This window comes from Medicago truncatula, chromosome 8 (assembly GCF_003473485.1).
Source record: "Medicago truncatula cultivar Jemalong A17 chromosome 8, MtrunA17r5.0-ANR, whole genome shotgun sequence".
Lineage (NCBI taxonomy): Eukaryota > Viridiplantae > Streptophyta > Magnoliopsida > Fabales > Fabaceae > Medicago > Medicago truncatula.
Window position 1 is genome coordinate 46,930,596 of NC_053049.1, and position 21,481 is coordinate 46,952,076.

At 30.8% G+C, this 21,481-nt stretch overlaps 1 protein-coding gene across 1 annotated transcript; it reads right to left on the minus strand.

The window, feature by feature from the left end:
- Positions 1–863: 863 nt before the first annotated feature.
- On the minus strand, positions 864–3,046 carry LOC11412189 (1-aminocyclopropane-1-carboxylate synthase 7). Its single transcript, XM_024772425.2, has 3 exons — positions 2,788–3,046; positions 2,420–2,691; positions 864–1,918 (listed from the first exon to the last, which is right to left on the minus strand). The coding sequence occupies exons 1-3, from the start codon at positions 2,956–2,958 to the stop codon at positions 1,054–1,056; spliced, it is 1,308 nt and encodes a 435-aa protein (XP_024628193.1). The 5' UTR covers positions 2,959–3,046; the 3' UTR covers positions 864–1,053.
- Positions 3,047–21,481: the final 18,435 nt, after the last annotated feature.

Here is a 21,481-nt window from a genome sequence, read left to right on the forward strand (position 1 = left end):
TACTCTTATTTGATTCACAACTTCACCCAAAATCTTAAGACATTAGATACATGAGTCATCTCACTTATATGTTTCTCAACATATACTATTGCATTCAATGTGTTATTTTAACTCACACTTGACACATTAACATCTTTCTATTAAGCATGAGACTCTCTGTATCTGCTATCCACCACCACAGACCACTTCCGCTCCCCAAAAATGTTGAAGCAGATATGATATCACCATTGAGACTTACGAGGAGCAAACACTTGTGTGAATCGACACATTGCAGAAAGAGCAATCACACGAGTGATAATGATGTCACATCTTCATCCAAAATTTAAAGTCTTAAGTATAAGAGTTTATTTTCACTTATTTACTCTCCAACCTCCAATATTTTATCCAATATTAAGATTTAACATACATTTAATACTTTACAATATTCTCTCCCTTAAGGATGACGAAATTTTAGCCCGTACTTGGCACGGGTGTCCATGCTAGTATTGATACATTTACTATTATCATAAATGCAAATTAAAAGATATTGAATCGAGAGCGATGATAGTAGTTTTAATTAGAGTTATAATTGAAAAAAAATAATTAATATTGTATTGAAAAGTGAAATAAATCACTTAATTTAAGATAATATTTTTTTATAAAAGATTCATTTATTAAGGGACGAAGGGAGTTTTTGTATAGTGTAAATGTGAGAAAATTATTTCAATTTGAGTTGATCGATTTTGTGTGTTGTTTGCAATAAAAACAGCTTTGAGAATAACTCAGCAACTAATTCCTATACAAAAAGGGTACATAGAATTCAAAGAACTAACCGACTTAATTTCACTTTAATTAACAAATTAACAATGATACAGGAGTTTCCAAGGAACTTGCTTAATTAAAGCAAGCAAACAAGAGCTTAGACTCATACACTTCGGGTGAATCTTTTGTTACATATTTTCGGATATTAACAAATTAAACAAAGAATATATCAAAATGGTCATAACCATTTAAAAAAAAAAACTATGAATAGTAATAAAATTTGTCAAATACTAGCTTGCCACTATTCTTTCCTTACATCTTCTTTGTCCCTGTTCGGTTAGCCATGAAGTTACGTATTCTTTTCAATGCAACTTCCAAAGTGTGTTCACTCATATTAGCAAAGCAGACTCTAAACCAACCAGGTTGATCACAATGACAAGAACACCCCGGAGATATATTCAATTTCAGTTCATTCAAAACAATATTCCAAAGTTCCAATTCACCTTCCTTAGTTGACTCCTTCAAAAGTGGACTCAAATTCATCCAACAAAACAAACCTGCATTCCCTTTCAAACACTCAATTCCAACACTTTTCAAACCTTCAATTATCATTTCATATCTCTTCTTCAATCTTTCCCTATTAATGTTAATATACTTCTCAGTAAACTTTTTGTCTGATAGCATATTAGCCAAAAATTGTTGTGTTTGTGAAGATATCAAGGTAAAACTCGACATTCTTCGGGCTGTTGTTACAACCTTATCATTGTATGAATAAATTGTTCCAACTCTGAAACCTGGTAGACCGAGATCTTTTGAGAGACTATAGACAATGTGAACTCTCTCTGCATCTTTGTATCGACGAGTTTCAAGAATCTCTGCTATGCTTACAAACTCAGAGGAATTAAACACTGATCCTGAGTAGATTTCGTCTGAGATAAGGTGGATGTTCTTTTTTGTCACAAAGTCAAGAATCTCTTCTAGAACTGAACGTTTAACTGTTATACCTAATGGGTTTGAAGGGTTTGTGATCAGCACTCCACTCACTTTCATGTTCATTGATTCTGCTTCTTTGTAAGCTGCTTCTAAAGCTTTTGGTGTAATTTGAAAATTGTTTGATCTGTTGCAGTGAATTGGCACTATGTTTACACCAGTTCTCCACCTTAAGTCTCTATCAAACCTACAAAAGTATAAGATAAAGATACATGAGATTATTTCATCATACATAGTTTAAGCAAGTATGGTTACATGCTATAGCTTCTAATGATAATAAATTAAAACAAATGAAGCTAGCTAGCTAAAAGGTTTTTATTGATAGAAGAAATTCATCATAAAGAAAAAATATATATTTCATCATAAAGAAAAAAATGTATGCAACAAATATGTGAAGAATTTGCCGCGTGTTATTAAGAGTATGTTTTTTTAAAAATATATAGATAGGCACTCTTTTTGAATTGACTTTTAAATTTTTCTACGGATATTACTTGAGTGTTTATGGAAACAATTTATGACTTGTTCTTAAACTATTTTTCATAACTCTTGAGGATAGTTGATGAAAACACTCTATAACTTATATTAAAATAGTTTAACTATATTTTATCTTGTATTTTAAAAATAGTTTATTAATTAAGTTGTTTATTCAAACATATAGCCGGATTGTATTATTGTGCTTGATTCTTACCCTGGATAGTAAGGGGTGGGAACAAGCAAAGCATCTCCGGGGTTTGCAAGAATGAAGGTTAAAAGCTCATTAGCCGCAGTTGCTCCGGCAGTGATGACTATTCTTTCCGAATCAAATGTAGCTTTACCACCTCTTATTTGTTCCATGAAACTTGCCATTGCAGTTCTGAATGATTTAAGTCCATGATAGTCTTGAAATAATGCATTTTCTCTGAAACCATTGTAATCTTCCGGGTGCACTTCCAAATACTTTTCTACCAAATCAAATGAAACCTGCACAATACACATTAGTAGTTAGTTCTAAAACCATTAATAAAGTACTTAGGAGCTAATTATAATAAGACTTATTCAAGATATATATTAACATACTTGATTTTCTGCCAATCCCATTTGTATAACACCAGAAGAGTTAGTTAATTCATGATAAGGGTTTTCATCATATGCTTTCCATCCAGCAAAGTAGGGTGAGTTTTCTCCATGAGTGTCAGAAATTGCAATGTTTGAAAGTTGTACACAAGATTGTTCTATCTCAATACCCATATTAATTGATTAGGCCTTTAGTTTTCTGTTAGTAAGAGAATGAAGGAATTAATGTGGAAAAGAGAAAGTAGAGAATTAAGAGAAAGAAGATAGCTAGAGAGCCGTTGATTCAATCAATGAGTTTGTCAAAGAAAACCCCGCTCTATATATAGACTTTGAGCGTATACAAAAAGTATCAAATACTATATACTCTTAAATTAATTAATTATTATATGAAATCAGAGTTTAATCTTGTGCCGGTTTTTACAGATATAGATTTATCTGATCGTGACTGCATGTGACAACTGTACATTGCCAGATCACGCGGAAAATATATGGTTGTTGTTAGGGGGGTGGATTTTTCTTGCAATATAGTTGCTACTTAAAATGTCGGTTTAATGGATTCTTGTTTATAATATACAAATTTGTTATAAATGTGATTATTGTCTATAATGTTGTTTATTATAGTGGTTGAGTACTACTCCCAGTTAAAGGATTTTCATATTATAAACCTATGACTAATCAAATCTCTTTAATCAGAGAAGAAACTTCAAAAATTCCTTTGTGATAAGAATTAATTAGAACCAAATGATTACTACATTTAAGATGTGAATACGTGTGGGGATTTGGAGAGTAGTTAAGTATTTTTAATGAGGTGACAAAGATATGTCAAAAAGATTGAACAAGATTTTTGATGGGCAAGCAAAGCAGCTTAAGTTCTTCACTGATGATTTTCTGACGTACATACCCTACATTAGAGCCACACGCTTTTGACTCGAGAGAAATATTGAATGGTGCCATTAACAAAACAACATAACTCAAGTTTTGGAACATCCTTTCAATCGAATTCATTCCATTCAAAAAGTATAATTATCATATGCGTCTTGTTAACGAGTGCCCCGTGACACTTTTTAAGTATTCTAAAATAAGTAATTATTCTTTACAAAAGGCAAATATTTCAATTTTCAATGCATTAATTACACACATTTTCATAAGTACTTATTAATTATGACCGTTAAAAAAATGTCCCGTAGACACCGGTTAACATTTTCCTTTATCATTTTGGATCAAGCCATTAACAAAACAACACAGCTCAAGTTTTGAAATGATTCGTGTTTATGTGATCGACTAATTTAAGAGCAATCATCAATTGGGCAAGTACTATACTACTATGAGATAAGAAAAATATTTCATTTTCACATCAATCACCACCATTCGTGTGGAAAAAACTCCCACAGCAATGATTGTGGCTGATTAGAATGTTCGTGTACTAAATTAATTAAATTGGTAATTTTGAGGGGATCCGAAATATTGATTATATTGCAGTATTACATTCGAATACAAGAGATTAAGAGAACAAATTGTATCACAATATCATAGGAATTATCTGTATATTTTGCTAGTTTAAAACATAAGTGTTTTTTTTTTGTCAAGTAGTCTAGTGGTTAGAACTCACACAATTTAATTATGGAGAAGTGGGGTGTCCGAGGTTCGAACCCCGACCCCTACATATAATATACATTGTTTTATTTATAGTCTTGGTCTACCTCTTCCCTTGTTAAGTCATATATTTGACTTCGAATTATTGGATTTTTTCCCTCGTTTAGATGTTATGATGTATATGTGATTTGGGAGTGATCATTGTGGATATTCTCTGAGTATGCCGGAACCTTTAGTCTTATTTGTGTGACATATTGTCATCATCGTTGGTGTTAACAAGAACTCGGTGTGGTGGAGATGGCGTCATATTCTTCCTCAATTTAATCAAAGTTTTCGGATTTGAATAATAGTGTGAATGTGGAACTCATAGGTTGCGACACTAGATCTATAATAAAGATTAATGCTATTTACGGCGAACGTTGGGCTTACGAAATCATCCTGATACACATGGATTGTTTTCATTGCATGATTGATAAATGATCTCCATGTTTTCAGCCCACCACCCATGTATTCCGCTCAAACCTGAATTTTGATTGGCCAAATTTTATATCGTGATGAATTCTTGAAAAAAAGTGTCGCTGTAAATAGCATATCTCTTTAATTACATCAAAATTAATGATTAAGCAAAAAATTCATGTTAACAAGTTTCTTTGGCAATCTCATTAATTTAAGTTAAACCTCAATGATACTTTGAAAAGAAAAATTTGACATGTTGCAAAATCATAATCAGTTATTATTGTCAACAGGACTAAATTTGAGTTACAAGCTAATCAATGGTTATACTTTTGAAACTATGTCAAAAATGAACACTAAAAAAATCATTGCCAATTTTTCTAACTAGCAAATGCATCTGTATCAAAAATAAAACAGCCCCAACTATAAGCCAAACATCGAACATAAAAAACCTATACTCTTCGAAAAAGCTGCTAGCTAACATGATTCACAACCATTCATAAAAGAGACAACAAGATTTTTTTTTTTAAGGGAACATGAATTCTTAATTAGATTTAAGATAAAATAATCTATTACTAATGGCAAATTAATACATAGTACATAGATGTCCTAAAACCAATGTTAATTAATTAGGTGCACGAGGTATTGACTAAATAATTGTCAGAAATGATAACTGAACACAAAAAAAAAAAAAAAAAAAAATACACACACACACAAAAATTCGACACCAGGGACAATTTTGTAATTTCTGTCCAAGTTTAATGGCATAATAGAGATTTCAATTGGAAATCAAGGGTATTTTTGTTAATTTCTTCCTCTCTTTCCTCCTTGTATCTGAACAGCCACCATCAACCACCACCCTCCCACCATCATTGCGCAACCAGTTCTCAGTTCACGTACACACCTTCATCCTTGGCACCATGATCTTTGTCCTCTCCATCATCGTTTTCGTCCTCCAACCACCAACTAGATTCTCACCAACCACCGTGTTCAGATCTGGAAGCCGCTTCATCTTATCCACCTACAACAACCGTACTATGCTCTCGACCACCACCAGATGAAACTCATAGATCCGCCGTTAAAGAACATATCCGAGTGATCGCGTGAGAACATGATGAGAGAGAGAGAGAGAGAGAGAGAGAAACCGTCAGTGAATTCAATAGAGTGATGTCAAAGATGGTCGCCGATGAGATCAAGGGAGTGACGCCGGAGCCGGTGAGACATTCGTCGGAGCCGGTGGAACAGATCTGAGTTGCAGAGGAGAGAGCGTTGTACGTGATAGGGGAAAATATATATATAACCGTATAAGTGAACAGTAAAATACGGTGGTGTCGTATTTATATCTGTTTTTTTGTGTTCAGTTATTATTTCAGCAGGATTGAATTAGTTAAGTATGAATTGACTTTGGTTGGTAACACAAAAAAGCTAGCTTATAGCTTATAAAAATGTAATTGTCGCGATTAGCGATTACAGAGATCAATTTTTAAATGATTAAACAATGCAAGGGTAAATTGCCACGATTGGTGATTATAGGGACCAATTTTTAAACGACTTCTAATTGCAAGGATGAAATACATATTTAAGCCAATAAAAAATGTCAATTGAATTCATAAATACATTTATCATTTGGGAGATGAAAATATTTTGTAATAAATTTAAACATTTAAAAAGAAATACAATAATTAATAAAAATTGTATATATGATTTATAAAAAAGATTGTCCTTTTACGTCATTTTATATTTATCAGCCACTTAAACGGCTAATTTTACCAAACACTTTTTATTTTAATAAGCTAACTTTTCAGCTATAAACTATCAGCCATCAGCCACCAGTTAACTTTTCAACTATCAGCTAACTTATAGCTTCTTTTTACCAAACACACCCTTTTAAGTTAAATTAAACGGTTAGGTATAGAAGCTGCTTAGGATAAATACACACACCATGTAAACAGGAGTGCATCTATCGCTCAATAAAGAAAATATTATTTTTTATTAAAAAATATTATTTTTGAGACGTAAATTTCGCCATGTATTATATATGCATGCACACAACAATCAACATTATAAGGAGTTAGGAACTTTAGATATTTGTCGAGATCATGTTGTTTTTTTGTGGATTTCAATCACTTTTTATTTTACAAATTATAGATTTCAATGTTGAAATACCAGTAAGAATCGTTTTATTTTAGAATAAAATATGAAATATATGATATAAGCAATGATGAGAAGAATATGCTTCATAAGAAGATTGTGGAGCTCAACACTATGAAAATCTATGTACTAGATCAACTCTAGATATGCAGTTTTTTTAGGGGGTAAGAAATGCAGTTAATTAATATGGTGAATCTTAATGCAATAAAAAGATGACGGGGAGATATCATATATGACGATTATGAGGCGACTTAGGCCTGTAGAGTTATAAGACAAGTATCATACAAAGAGCTCACAAGATATGTTTACATTTATTTTATTTGTTGGTTTTATAATGGAGTTATAGTCGTGGACAAGTGCACGTATATATCTTGCTAGATTCCCTTCTCTTCCAGATAAAATAATTTTTCTTCAATTATTGACTGAAAAGCATTGAAAGTGATTTCTTACGGCCTATTTGATATGCTTTTCATAAACTATTTTAATTTGTAGAATCATTTATTTTTTCCTTCCAAATTGGAGTTTTTCTTTAAGGGAGGGAAGATGTTCAATTTATGTCATGATTACATTGACAAAACTGTCCTTAAATTTATGTTAAAACTTCAAACTATTCTTATTTAAATTTTAAGGTCAAAAAGTTAAATTAATTCTAAAATTATGTTTTTAATTAAAATTATCCCCTTCCTCTTCCCTCTTTTGAACCAAACATATTTAACTAAAATATCTCATTCCCCCCGCAATTAAAATTCCACCCCTCCCCTCCTATTTTTTGAACCAAAAAACTTATCTAAGTTTATCTCTTTTGTTCATCTTCATTAAAGGGATGTGGTTTTGAGTTTTTCTTTTTTTATTTATATTTTTTGTGGTGAATTTTTATTTTATTTTATCTAAAATCACACATCTTTACATTTTTTTTCTTCCTCTTTTAATCAAATTAAATGATTTTTCATTGATCGGATCTTTTTTTCGTGTATTTTCGTGATTTCACGTCTAATTAAGTATGATATTGTTTTGTTTGAGCAACTTTGTTTGATTTTCCGTCTTAGTGTGATGAGTATTCCAATCATTTTAATTATGATAGAAATTTACATTATTCTTCCGAGTAATTTAAGCTTACCTTCGTATCCAATATTTATCATAGTATGTTATTTTGCCCCCACCTATCAAAACTCCTGGATCCGTCCCACCATAGATTCAACGCTCAACCATGTGTTGTCATGTTATTTATTGAATCAAACAAATTAGTTGTTTTTATATACAATACACAATGTAACGTGACAACACACGGTTGAATGCATGTGTAAAATATATTTTCACGCATACATATTAAATTCATAGAAGAAATTAGAAAGAAGATATAGATAGTGATCGCGAACTTGTGTCTGTCTTCATCTCATGATATTATATATCAGTTTGAAAATTTAGTTAGATGTGAAAATGACACTGGTCTATTCCTCTATTGTAGATGAAGGAAGATCACATGACTGCTTCATTTGGGGCCTTCTCCGATACCAAGTACGTTCGTTTTCTGTGTTGGAAGTCTAGAAAATCAATGAGTACGTGCAATATGCCATTTTTTTTTCTTCATAATTGTTAGTAACAGCTAAGGGTGTCAGCTTAAAAGTGAAGGGCCAAGATCATGACACTTGATGGTGACCTTATTTGATTGAACAACACTAACTAACTAGAAAAAGGAAATGTATTTTAAATAAATTCATGTTCCATATGTTGTTTCATTTAATTTGCTGTATATTGCCTGGCTTTGTTTGGATAGAAAAGTACTAAACTGAATTGTACGTTCAGTACCTTGTGTTTCGTACACAAAAATTTCCATATTTAATTGAGACTTTATATTATACAAGTACACTTAATAATCATAAATCATAACTATCCGATTTCTTTCCCTCAAAAAAAATAAAAAAAAAATAAACTATCCGAGTTCTCTTGTCTACCTTATTTTCATATATCCAAGTTATATATATATATATATATATATGAGTTTTGCTAGAAGACACCTTTTATGAAGATGTCTTTTAGCAAATTATTTTATATGAGCATTTGTTAGAAGACACAAACTAATTTTTATGAAGGTGTCTTTTAGCAAAGTTATAACTAAAAAGTGGAAATCACACCTTGAGGTGTGGATTGCTAAAAGACACTTTCATGGACCGCTTATAGCAAAATTATATATATATATATATATATATATATATATATATATACACTACTAGTATATATTCAACGACTAGCATATATTTGTGAGACTTTGTACGTAGAAATTAAAGAAATAACATATTACTATATGAATGTTAATAATGAAATATCGTAACGAAGAAAAAAAACAAAAATGAAAGTAAATTAGATGTCCCTCTCTTGATTAATTATTTGATAAAGAAATGACAATAACTTCTGTCCAAAAGTTAAGGCATTCCTCCGTGACCCCAATACTTGAAGGGACAAATTTTTGAGTCCTGGATGGGTACATAAATCTTTGATTATATATGGATGACAATTTTCTCTTGGATTTGGTGATCATGTATTCTTAGAGCAAGGCTCAACCCTCCTTCTTGCATGGTCCCAATATATTAAAAATCACAGTTTTTTTCTTCCCATTTTTGTTTCTTTACTGCCAATTTTTTCACAACAAATTAAAAAAAATAAAATCAAAGGTATATTTTGCGGGCAACAGTGAATATTGATCTTCGAAGTAATTGAGATTTATTTAAACATGTTCATTTTTGAACATTTTCTTAAATAATTACAAAATTACCATATAAGATTTTTAAAAAGAAACAAGTGCAAACTTATATGAGAGTTTTGCCGATAGAAGCCTTCATCATGTCCATAAAATGTGTATCTGCATTTTGTTTATGGAGTAAAAAATAAGTAATTTAGAAGCCTGAATGAAAAGAAATATAAGAACTAAAAATCTTGAAATTAGATTCATGGTCAAACCAAACTTTGCTACACATCAACCACCTAAATGGTTTCTCTAGGCTATGATTCCAAACGACCAAACCTAAGTTGCAATGGATTTGATGAATATTTTCCACTAATGTATGTTGGGGATGAGTTGACGGACAACCATCTTTGAGCAAAATAATAGAACTTAACGAATTAAATACAACTTTAATTCTACTAAATATATAATAAATATTAAAGGGGCTGCTAACTTGCACCCACCTAAAAATACTAAGATGTAAGTAAACAAGCTACATCCGATTGTATTTTACCAAAAAATCACTATCTACTATTTTAAACTAGTATTAACTAAAGGATAGTTTTGTAAATTTGTTTCTACTCATTTATTTAACAAACAACAACAAAGGTTGTTACAGATCTCATGTTTTACGCTTTTTTGCTTCTTTTTTTTTTGTTGATGTTACACGTTTTTCCTATTTTCTTTTTCTAGGGAACGTTTTTACTACAGGCCTTTTTGTTATTTTTTTGTTTCTAGGGAACATTAATTTCAATGCATTGCAAGCGTATTAATGTTCCTCCTTTTGTTCCCGGCATGTATCGAAATTAATTGGAAGTAATTTAACCCTCACGTAAATTCCGCCGCAAAATTAGGAGAAACAATTATGTCCTTAAAGTTACTTACAAAATTGCTCTTCAATTTAAAATAAATATTAATAGAGACAAAAGGGTATTTTAATAGATACAAGTTGATGTAACTTGCTAACTTGCACCTTAGTATTTTTAGATAGATGCAAGTTAGCATCTACCCCCAATATTAAATATCCCAAAGCTCCGCTTCAATCACTAAACAAGGATGAATACGCCACATAAGCTACAAGAAAATTTTCATTACAATCTCGCATCAACCCTACACATGCCGTTTGTGTGCCGTGCTCAGCCACAGAACCATCAGCGATAAGAGCTATCAAACTGTCATCTTAAGGTTGTTATCTAATTGCTACATCAGAATTTTATTGCTGTCTACTATCAATGATATTGTTATTATTAAAAACAAAATCATTTCTCCTTTATCAAATCAAATCTAGCATAACACCAAAAATAGGTCTCCATTGACACTTCATAACTTGCTCCACTGAAATCAAATTAACATACAACTATTCCAACCAATCCGAAGCATTGAAAATAGAGGCATGATTCAAATGGCTGAAACTTAACCACATATCCTTATGATTCAAATGGTCGGTGGCGGAACTGGGGGGTGGCAGGGGAGCCACCGCCACCCCATTATTTCTGTAAAATTACGAAAATGTCTTTGATTAATAATAATATTTTTCAGGTAATTTCATTTGGTCAGCCATTTTCTCTCTCATCTAAAGAGAGAACGCGTTCTCTACTTCTCTTCTTCTCCCAAGTTCCAACCAACAAAATCGCCGATTCAGACAAGACAACCACACCACCGCACGGGTCCACCGCCGTCCAACCGCAAGCGCCGCCGCGACCAATCACCTCCTTCTCCAATCTCCATCCATCTTCTCTGTTGTTTAAAGTCTCCACAAACCCTAATTCTTGTAAATTGCAAGGTAATATGAAATTGAATGTATTTTCCTTCAAATATGATTATTCTCTGATGATTACATGTTCTTTAATGTTGTTAACCATCTTAATTTTAGCTTTATCTTGAATGCTCTTTAACTGTTTGTTGGTTTTGAAAAAGTATAGCTTTTTGTAATTTTGTTGATGTTATTTAAGTTAATTGTTAGTTGTGATAACTTGTTCTATATTTTTCGTTGGTTTTAATCACTTTTAGTTACCTCTGATTGTTCAATTTATGGTTTTTTCAAGTGTTGGTTCACTTTGAGTTCAATTATCAATTTTAGAGACTCTGTTTTTTGCTTTTTAGCTATCAGTTTATGGTTTTTTCAAGTGTTGGTTCACTTTAAGTTCAATTATCAATTTTAGAGACTTTGAAGTATCTTATAATTGATTCTGTCAAATAAAATATATGTGGTTAATGAATTTTTTTTTACTACCATTGACAAACAATTACAAGAGTTAAATAGCAGATTTAGTGAGCAACCAATGGATTTGTTGACTCTAAGTTGTGCTTTGTCTCCGGATGATGGACATAAAGCTTTTGACATTGACACTATATGTACTCTTGTTGAAAAATATTATCCCATGGATTTTAGTGATCAGGAGAAGATTAATTTGTCATTTCATCTAACACATTTCCTTTTTGAGGCTCGTGAATCATCAACTTTGAAAAATTTATCAACTATTCAAGAATTAGGCTCATGTTTGGCTGCTGCCATTCCTGCCAATGGACAACCCAAAAAACACTTGTTGCTTGATAGATTGTTGCATCTTGTTATGACTCTTCCGGTTTCTACAGCCACAACTGAAAGATCTTTTTCAGCAATGAAAATTATCAAATCTAAGTTGAGAAACAAGATGGGACATGGGTTTTTAGCAAATAGCATGTCAGTTTACATCGAAAGGGATATTAGTGAATGTATTAGTTCTGAAACAATTATTGATGATTTCAAGTCACTCGGAAAGCGTAAAGTGCGTCTTTAGGTATGTAATGATCGACTTTATATATTATGTAGTTTAAATTTTGAATGATTGGTTTTTGGTTTATTTTGAATGATTTATATATTACATTTTAGTTTATTTTGATGGCGGAATGACGGCCACCCCAAACATTTTTGTCTAGCTCCGCCACTGCAAATGATCTATTTTTTTTTTTTATTGATTTAAAGGATTTAACCACATATCTACTTGACATAAGTTTCTTTATGGACTTTGATGGTAGAGTCTTTTTTTTAGTAACAAAAGGAAAAAGGAAAAAAAAGGAAAGAAAACAAAATGAAAAAGAGACCATAACTGAAGCGGAACAAACTCAATGCTAAAAGAATGAGTGGCATGTCATGTCATGTCATGTTAGGGGGCTTCATGGAAGACAACAAAATTATCGTCATTTAGAGCGTCCGTTTTAGTTAGAAAGTCAGCTGCAACATTACCCTCACGCAAAGCATAATTTTTTTTTTATTTAGAAGCGCACACAAATAAAAAAAAATAATACAAAGAAAAGAATAATTTTTTTTATTATTATTAAAATAATTAAAAAGAAAATTGAATGACAAATGTTAATAATTAGTTATTAGATTAAATATTTACTCTTTTGCCCGAGTTTAAACCTATGACCTCCAACTATCTTATGAGATTAGGAATTGACATAATATTTATGATGAAAACAATTGGAACCAATAAAGGAATCAATGATGTGTGAATTTACTCCAAAATTATAAAAAAGAGTGTTGTTGTTATAGAGTTACCAAAAAATGATTGATACCCATATTTACATCAAATGAATCAAGCAAAGAAGTAGCATCGGTGAGTGAGGATAATCTAGTCTAGGATTAGAGTTAAGGTGATCTGTTGAAAGTGCGGATCATGAACACCAAATATTTATTTGGAAACGACTTGAATGTGCATATTTTTAGGTGGCTTCTCTAGATTAAAAATTAACTTATCACCTAACCCTAACATATGTTCTCGGCAAAATTTGAACCATTGGCCGCCTAAGTATTTTTTGTAACTTGCTCTCTTTTTCGTTATCAAGCGACACTTATACCTTTTTTGAGCTTGTTTGTCGATGAGTGTGATTGTTTTCCATGTTCCTTTTAGAAATGTCATTGATATCTCATTTGAGAAGTGCTATAGGTATAAAAAAAAAATTGCACTGTTAATTAGAAGTTATATATATGTACATTTCTAAAACATTTACCAAAGCATTATAAAGATTTAATGTAGGAAAAGAGCATGTTTTATTTTGTTCAAGGGATTAGGAAAACAACATTACAATTAACATGATACTAATTGGAACCAATGAAGGAACCAACAATGTGCAGATTAAAGTCACATAATAGTTAGGTTTATAAAAGAGATTGCAAGTTTCATAGGCTAACCAAAAAGGAGTTTTTGCCAATATTTACACCAGACAAATGAAAAGAACAAATGACATCCCAAAGTGAAGATAGTTTACGACTACAATCCAAAGTGATACGTCAAAATAGTAGAAGTTCAAATAATTCAACAACAAAGATCTACTTTGGAACAACTCAAATTTGCAAGTTCTTCTGTGACTTTTCGATATCAAAGATGAGTTTACCACCTTCTTCCATCACTCGTTATCTGCGAAATTGAACCACTGCCCACGCAAGTAATTTTCATAGCTTGCTCTAACGGCGATAATGAGGTGACAATTATATTGTCTCTGTGTATGGTCATCAATGAGAGTGATTGTTTTGCGCTTTCCTTTCAGAATTGTTCTTGACACCTCGTTTGGGAAATGCTAAACAAGAAAATAACTGCAATATTAGTCTAATGCATATTTACATGGATAAGATGTATGCGAATATAGTTACATATAATTTATAAAATAAAGGTAGCATAACTGATTTTAAGCTAAAGAAAATATAGATGACTTCTTTCAAAAAAAAATGTAGCATGACTTCTAATTTATCTTCCTATAAAGTCTAGATAAATGCATGCATGTACATTATATGTACCCCGTTGACCAATTAACGTTGTTGAAACAAATGGAAATTAAGCATCACTTCCGCATGTGCATATATAGCTAGCACCATTTGACATTGATGTCTTCGAACATTTGGTGCAACTCTCGTAATACAATCCAAAGTGGTTAGGATTGAATTTAGTTGTTTTCCAAATAGTGATGCAGTATGTTTCCTAACACAAATTATGCACATGAAATAAAGAATAATGCAATATGTATTTTTAATTTGTGCGTAAAAAAACTCAAAGCATGTTTGTGCATAAAAAAAGGAGACATTGACTAAGTTTATAAATTCAGCAATTGGCCTAACCTGAGACAGTTTGGAAAAATCGTTGTACGAAGTACGTTGAGAAGAAGTCGAACTCTAACTTAAGTTCTAACTGAAGCTTTGACTATGAGCTTGAGAAGTGTTAAAGTCACGACAACAATTCAAGAAACATGGTCAAAAAACAATCAAATCGAATTGTGAAATAATAAGTTATTCTAACACTGTATTGTGAAATTATAATGCAAACTTACTAAGTCTTAAACTTCTCAACAACCGGATGATGTAGGTTGATGAGCAGCCTCTAATCTGACCAATTATTACATATATTTGGGTTGTCATTGACTACAAAATGGAAGCAAAGAACTCAAGGTAAATAGATGGTAAATGATAAAGCTATGGCGTATTTTTCCCATAGTGTTACATCAACTATATTTCCACTACATTAGGAAAGACATCTTTCGGGTAATTATCAAACTTATACAAAATCCTATCATCTGATGCTGACAAAATAGAAAATAATATATTTTCTATTTAGCAATGTTTAGTTTTTTTTAATACGAAAAAGATATGCATAGTTGTCACGATATATAGGTGCAATATATATATATATATATATATATATATAAGATAAGATAAGCATAATTTTTTTACGCATCTATACCTTTTTTGAAGAAAAGACATCTATAATTTTACTTTTAATTAAAATCAAAATTTTATAAAAATTATACACATTAGCGTAACAAAAAAACAGACACACATAAAGTATTACTCTAAACGCTAATATGTCTGTCTGTATATTTGCGAGGTTGAAGAAAGAAAATAAAAATATTTTGTATCATTAAATGATAGCGTGAATAAAAATATTTGTGAGGTTATTATGATTAAACGATATTTAAATTAAATATATAGGTGATAAAAAGAATGAAATTTATTTGAAAAAGGTAATAAAATTAAATGGAACCTCCTTAAAAAAATTAAATGGAAGAAAAAAACCATATTGAAATATAATATTAGAAAATAAAAGAAAAGATTCCCAACGTGAATTGAAGAGAGATGCTTGTGAAATAAATTGTCGAAAAGTAGTTTTTTGAAATAGCATTCAACAACTTTTTGCCAAAGCTCATTCCATTCAATTTTATGCATTAAAAAAATTACATTTTTTAGTAAGTACCTAATTAATATTGTACTTGGCCTAACTTCTCCTTAAAAATGTAGAGAAGTTGAAAAAAAACCGGGGCAAACGGTATCTTAATCTCCCACAACGGCAGTGTAGAAGCAACTGAATTTGTGAGAAAAAAATTAGAAAATAGTTAAAAATAAAAAAATTGGAAAATAGTCAAAACTTTTTAAAAATATGAAAATTGGAAAATAGTTAAAAAAATCGGTGAGGTAGCACTCAACCAAACAATACTAAAAAAAAATTATATGCGTTAGCGTAACAAAAAATAGACAGACGGATCTAAAATATTACTTTAAACGTTAATGTGTGTGTGTATATATTCGCGAGGTTGAAGAAAGGAATAAAAATATTTTGTATCATTAAATGACAGCGTGAATAAAAATATTTGTGAGGTTGTGATGATTAATCAATATTGAAATTAAATATATAAGTGATAAAAAGATAATAAAATTCTTTAAAAAGATAATAAAATTAAATGAAATGATTCAAAAAAATAAAATAACTTTAAATGAAAAGAAAACATATTGAAATATAATATTAAAAAATAAAAGAAAAGGTTTCCACCGTGAGTTGAAAAGAGGTGCTTGTGAAATATATTGTCGAGAAGTAGTTTTTTAAAGTAGCATTCAACAACTTTTGACCAAAACTCATTCCATTCAATTTGATGCATTAAAAAAAGTTCCCTTTCTAGTAAGTACTTAATTGATATTGTGTTTGACCAAACTTCTCCTTAAAAATGTAGAGAAGTGAAGAAGAAAAAAAAAAGGGTCAAACGGTATCTTAATCTCCCACAACGACAGTGTAGAAGCAACTGAATTTGGGAGAAAAAATTGAAAAATAGTTAAAAATAAAAAAATTGGAAAATAGTTAAAAGTTTTTAAAAATATAAAAATTGGAAAATAGTTTAAAAAAATCGGTGAGGTAGCACTCAACCAAGCAACACTAAAAAAAGTTATATGCATCAGCGTAACAAAAACATAGACAGACGGACATAAAATATTACTCTAAACGTTAATGTATGTGTGTAAATATTTGCGAGGTTGAAGAAAGGAAATAAAAGTATTTGATATCATTAAACGACAGTGTGAATAAAAATATCTGTGAGGTTGTGATGATTAAACAATATTGAAATTAAAATAATTGATAGTGTGTTTGATCTAACTTCTCATTAAAAATGTAGAGAAGTTGGAAAAAAATCGAGTCAAACGATACCTTAATCTCCCACAACGTCAATGTAGAAGCAACTGAATTTGTGTGAAAAAATTGAAAAATAGTTAAAAAAAATAAAAATTGAAAAATAGTTAAAAATTATTTAAAATATAAATATTATAAAATAATTAACAAATGATGAGGGGCAAAATGGGAAATGCACCCTAAAAATGATGAGGTGACACTAATCACACCTCATCAATAAAAAATTACTAAAATACCTCTCCTAAGAGCAAAATGGTAAAATCATAGAAATTTATCTTTATAATATAATAAGTAGATACCTGTTTTCAAATAAAAGTAATTCTAATAGCATCTATAACATTTCATTTTCAGTATCTACAATGTGTTGTTATTTTTTTGGTGAACTATAATGTGTTATTTTTAATTGAATATGAGTGCAATTATGTGGATTTTACACATATAATTCATTTATACTTTGAAAAAATTGCACTCTATTTTTTATTTTTTAAAAGAGTTTGAATTACATTTCTCTCTTCTTATTATGTTAAAATATATACTATCGTCCTTAATTATTAAATATTTATTACATTTTAATATAGTTTATGTTAGTTTAATTATTGTTGAACCCGTGTTCATAATAAAAAAGAACAACCAAAATCAATAAATCAAATGCGAGAAATATAAATGATAACTTTCCTCCAACCAATGTTACAGTTGTAAGTGCACTACCTTTTTTTTTCAAACTCTTTTTTGTAAGTGCAGTGCTCTTACGAAGAATGAAATGAGAGCAGGCTCAGGGACCACAAACTATTTATAGAATTTCTTTTTGAAAGGATTTATAGATCTCATTCTACCATAAAGAATTAAAAGTCATTACCATCCATAATAGCCAAATAAGAATGAAATTAAATAGTTTTTTATTAGCTTTAGTAATTTGTCCAAGATTTTAGTTTTATCTTGTATTACTTCGTAGTTTAAAACTACTATTTTAATTGGTGTGAATAAAAAATAAATGATAAAAATATTCATTAAAAGTTTGATTACATTAAAATTGACAAAAGTTTTTTTGGACAGAAAGTTAGCTAAAATTGTTACTAAAGAATGAAAGTGTATATTTTAACGTAAATAAAGCAAGAAGACAATTTAAACTCATCTAAGGAGGGAGGAGAGCAAGTTCCTCTAATATGTTTTGTATAGAGAGAGATGAATATACATTTTTTTTTTTAACATAATAAGGAGAAGTAATGTTGTTCGTAAAACCTAACTCAATTAAGAATGTCAAAATTGTTAGATTGACACTCTCATCCGATTTGACATATATTAGACACTATTAAACTGGTTGGTAATATTTCTTCTTAAGATGACGTTTTTCAAATGAAGTAGCATTCATTAATATATATATATATATATATACTTTTTAATTGGGACCATTGGGTTGTGTAGTTATATGAAATCTTTTTTTTTTTTTATTAATAGTTATTTGAAATTTAATACTACAACATTCCTATTAAATTATTTTCCTTCCTCCCCCTTTCAGAAGGGTTCTCCTCTTTCGCCTCAACTGACAGTCACTCTACATGAATAAACGCAACCAAGAGTAATGCTATAGACATTCTCTCTAACACCTACTCTTTTGTAGGATAAAGTTTAAGTGGGTACCACATTTTAAAAAGGGTTAATTATGTTTAAGGTCCCTATAAATACGCGTGCTTCCAACATTAGTCCCTACTTAAATTTTATTAAATTTTTGGTCCCCAACGTTTTTGGTCGTTAGCGAATTTGGTCCCTACCATCAAATGTTGCTGATTGGGTCAACGGAAGCAAACACGTGGACGACGCATTTTTTTTAACTAAACCATATTGTAAGATTGGGCCTTAACCCGACCCGATAACTGTAATGACCCGAACCAGACCCATAAATTAACCCAAGACCGATCTGCTTCTTCCTCGTCATCTTGGCTATAACCCTCAATTCCCCACCCTGACCCTCATTGTAATTGTCCATATCTATAGAAATCAAGGAAAAAATAGGATACAAATCAAGAAAGGTGTATCAATGTTAATGATAATAAGAGAAGATGAAAAATGGATTTGCCCATTTTGTTGTTGATCCATGGCCGCACCTCACACTTCCCTCGGTCCTTCCTCAATCCTTCTCTCACGCTTGTGACACACCAATCACCCCTCGTCCCCTTTCTATTCTTTTTCAAAATCGGAACTGTTGTTGATTAAGGTTGGAAATTTTGTGACTGAAATTTTGGGTAAAATCGAAAGTGTTCTTCAAGCCTTAAAAACGCGTTAGAAGGACCTAAAAACCCAGAACAGTAATGAGTAAAAACACAGATGAAAAAAATCATATCTTCACCATCTACTTCAGATCTGAGATAAGCGGAAGAAGAATTGCTTGAGATAGGGTCATCGTTTTGGGTGATTGGGCTCCTGTCATTGTGAATTTCACGGAAAGACGGAAATCGGTGGTGAGATGGATGGATTACAGTAGAGATTGAAAGTGAAGGAGAAATTGTTAAGGGAGAAATTGGAATTTGGCAGGTAATGGTTTTCTGGGGGTAGTGAAAGGCATAAAATGTAAGGTTGGGAGGGACTCGAAGGAGAGGGAGGGAGATAATGGAGTTGGAAGTGATGGACGGTTGTGATTGAGTGAGAGAGGATGCTTGTGGTACCTTTCCTAATTTATTATAATTAAAAATTAAAATGAAATAATATCATATTTTTTAAAATATTGTTTTACCAAGTCACATGCCATGTCATTTAATGAGTCCATGTGGCATCCTACTTGTTCATATACATGTCAATTCCGTTTGTCCAGTCAGCAAAAATTTCACGGCAGGGACCAAATTCGCTGACGCCAAAAACATTGGGGACAAAAAATTTCATAAAATATAAGTAGGGACTAATGTTGGAAACACGCCTATTTATAGGGACCTTAAACATAATTAACCCTTTTAAAAATGTGTTCCACATAAAGTGGTGAGATGTAACGCCCTATTTTATTATTTATTTACTTTAATTGAGTTTAGATGTCTTTTTATAATTTAGTCGATTTATTTTGATGAGTGATATTTTGTTATGTTATATGTTGGTATATATTAGTATAAAATATTATGTTATTTGGTGTAGAAATATTATGTTATTTGGTGTTGAAATTTTATGTTATTTGGTGTGGAAATATATACGTTATGTGATGTAGAAATATATTTGTTATTTGGTGTAGAAATATATATGTTATCTGGTGTAGAAATATATTTGTTATTTGGTGTAGAAATATATATGTTATCTGGTGTAGAAATATATTTCTTATTTGGTGTAAAAATATGTTATATATATATTAATTAGAATAATAAGACTTTGGGGGCAGATTTGGAAATAAGAGAAAATAAGTAGATTAAAGATTTATATAAAAGGGGAGAGTTAGAATTAGAAAATAAGGATTACGTGAAACCTGATTTTGGAGAAAAAGGGAGAAAACCAAGAGAAGAGAGAAGTTTGAGAAGAGAAGAATCTTGTGAGAAGAAGAGCAATCTTGTAGAGTCCGATCATCTAATTTAAGGTAAGGGTGGGACTTACTTTCTCTAATTCTAAGTTGTATAATTCTGAAATTGAGTTTAGCATGTTGTAGGTTGTAGTTATGGGAATTTGGAAATTAGATTTTGAAGTTGTAATTGGTTGTTAATAAAGTAGAAAATCCGTTGAATTTGTGTAGAATTGATGTTCAGATCATGAGTTATTTTTAGTGCAATGTTTTATATGGTTTTGAGTGCCTTAACATGTATAGAAATGGTTAGACAAGTTTTTGGATCAAATTTGGGCATAGGGAAGTTAAAATTGGAATTTTGGGGTGAAAAGTGTGTTTTTCCCGAGTTGCTCTCCGACAGCACGTCCTGTTTCATGTTCTTGTGTCTTTTTCACACGTTTCTGTTTTGAATTGGTCTTTGATGTAAACATGAAAGTTGTAGATAATTGAGTTAGATTTCCAGTGGCTTTAGTTTGACGTGAAAATGATTTTTGGTTCTTAAGATATGATGAAAATACTCCAAGGAGGTTTTAGTGAAATCTTATGAAAATTCAGCATAACCGTTTCTAAGTTAATCCAAAACTTAAGGAATAATTCCAAACCTCAAAACTAGAAGTACTATGAGTTCAACTAGGGTGTTTAAGAGTATTTAATCTATGGTGTGATGGATCTAATTTGATTTGACGTGAATTTATTTGTTGGATAATTTGAAATACATATATTATGTGAATGTTGTTGTTGAATAATTTGAGTTACATATATTTATGAGGAAAAGATATGATATAGAAAATAATGTTGTTATACCATTCAAGTTTTTATTATTAACGATGATATGTTGTGAAG

Coding starts and splice junctions, on each gene's coding strand:
- LOC11412189 (XM_024772425.2), bottom strand. CDS start 2,958: ATGGGTATTGAGATAGAACAATCTTGTGTACAACTTTCAAACATTGCA. Junction 2,692..2,787: donor TGGGATTGGCAGAAAATCAA/GTATGTTAATAT, acceptor TGTATTGTGCAG/GTTTCATTTGATTTGGTAGA. Junction 1,919..2,419: donor CCCACCCCTTACTATCCAGG/GTAAGAATCAAG, acceptor ATACTTTTGTAG/GTTTGATAGAGACTTAAGGT.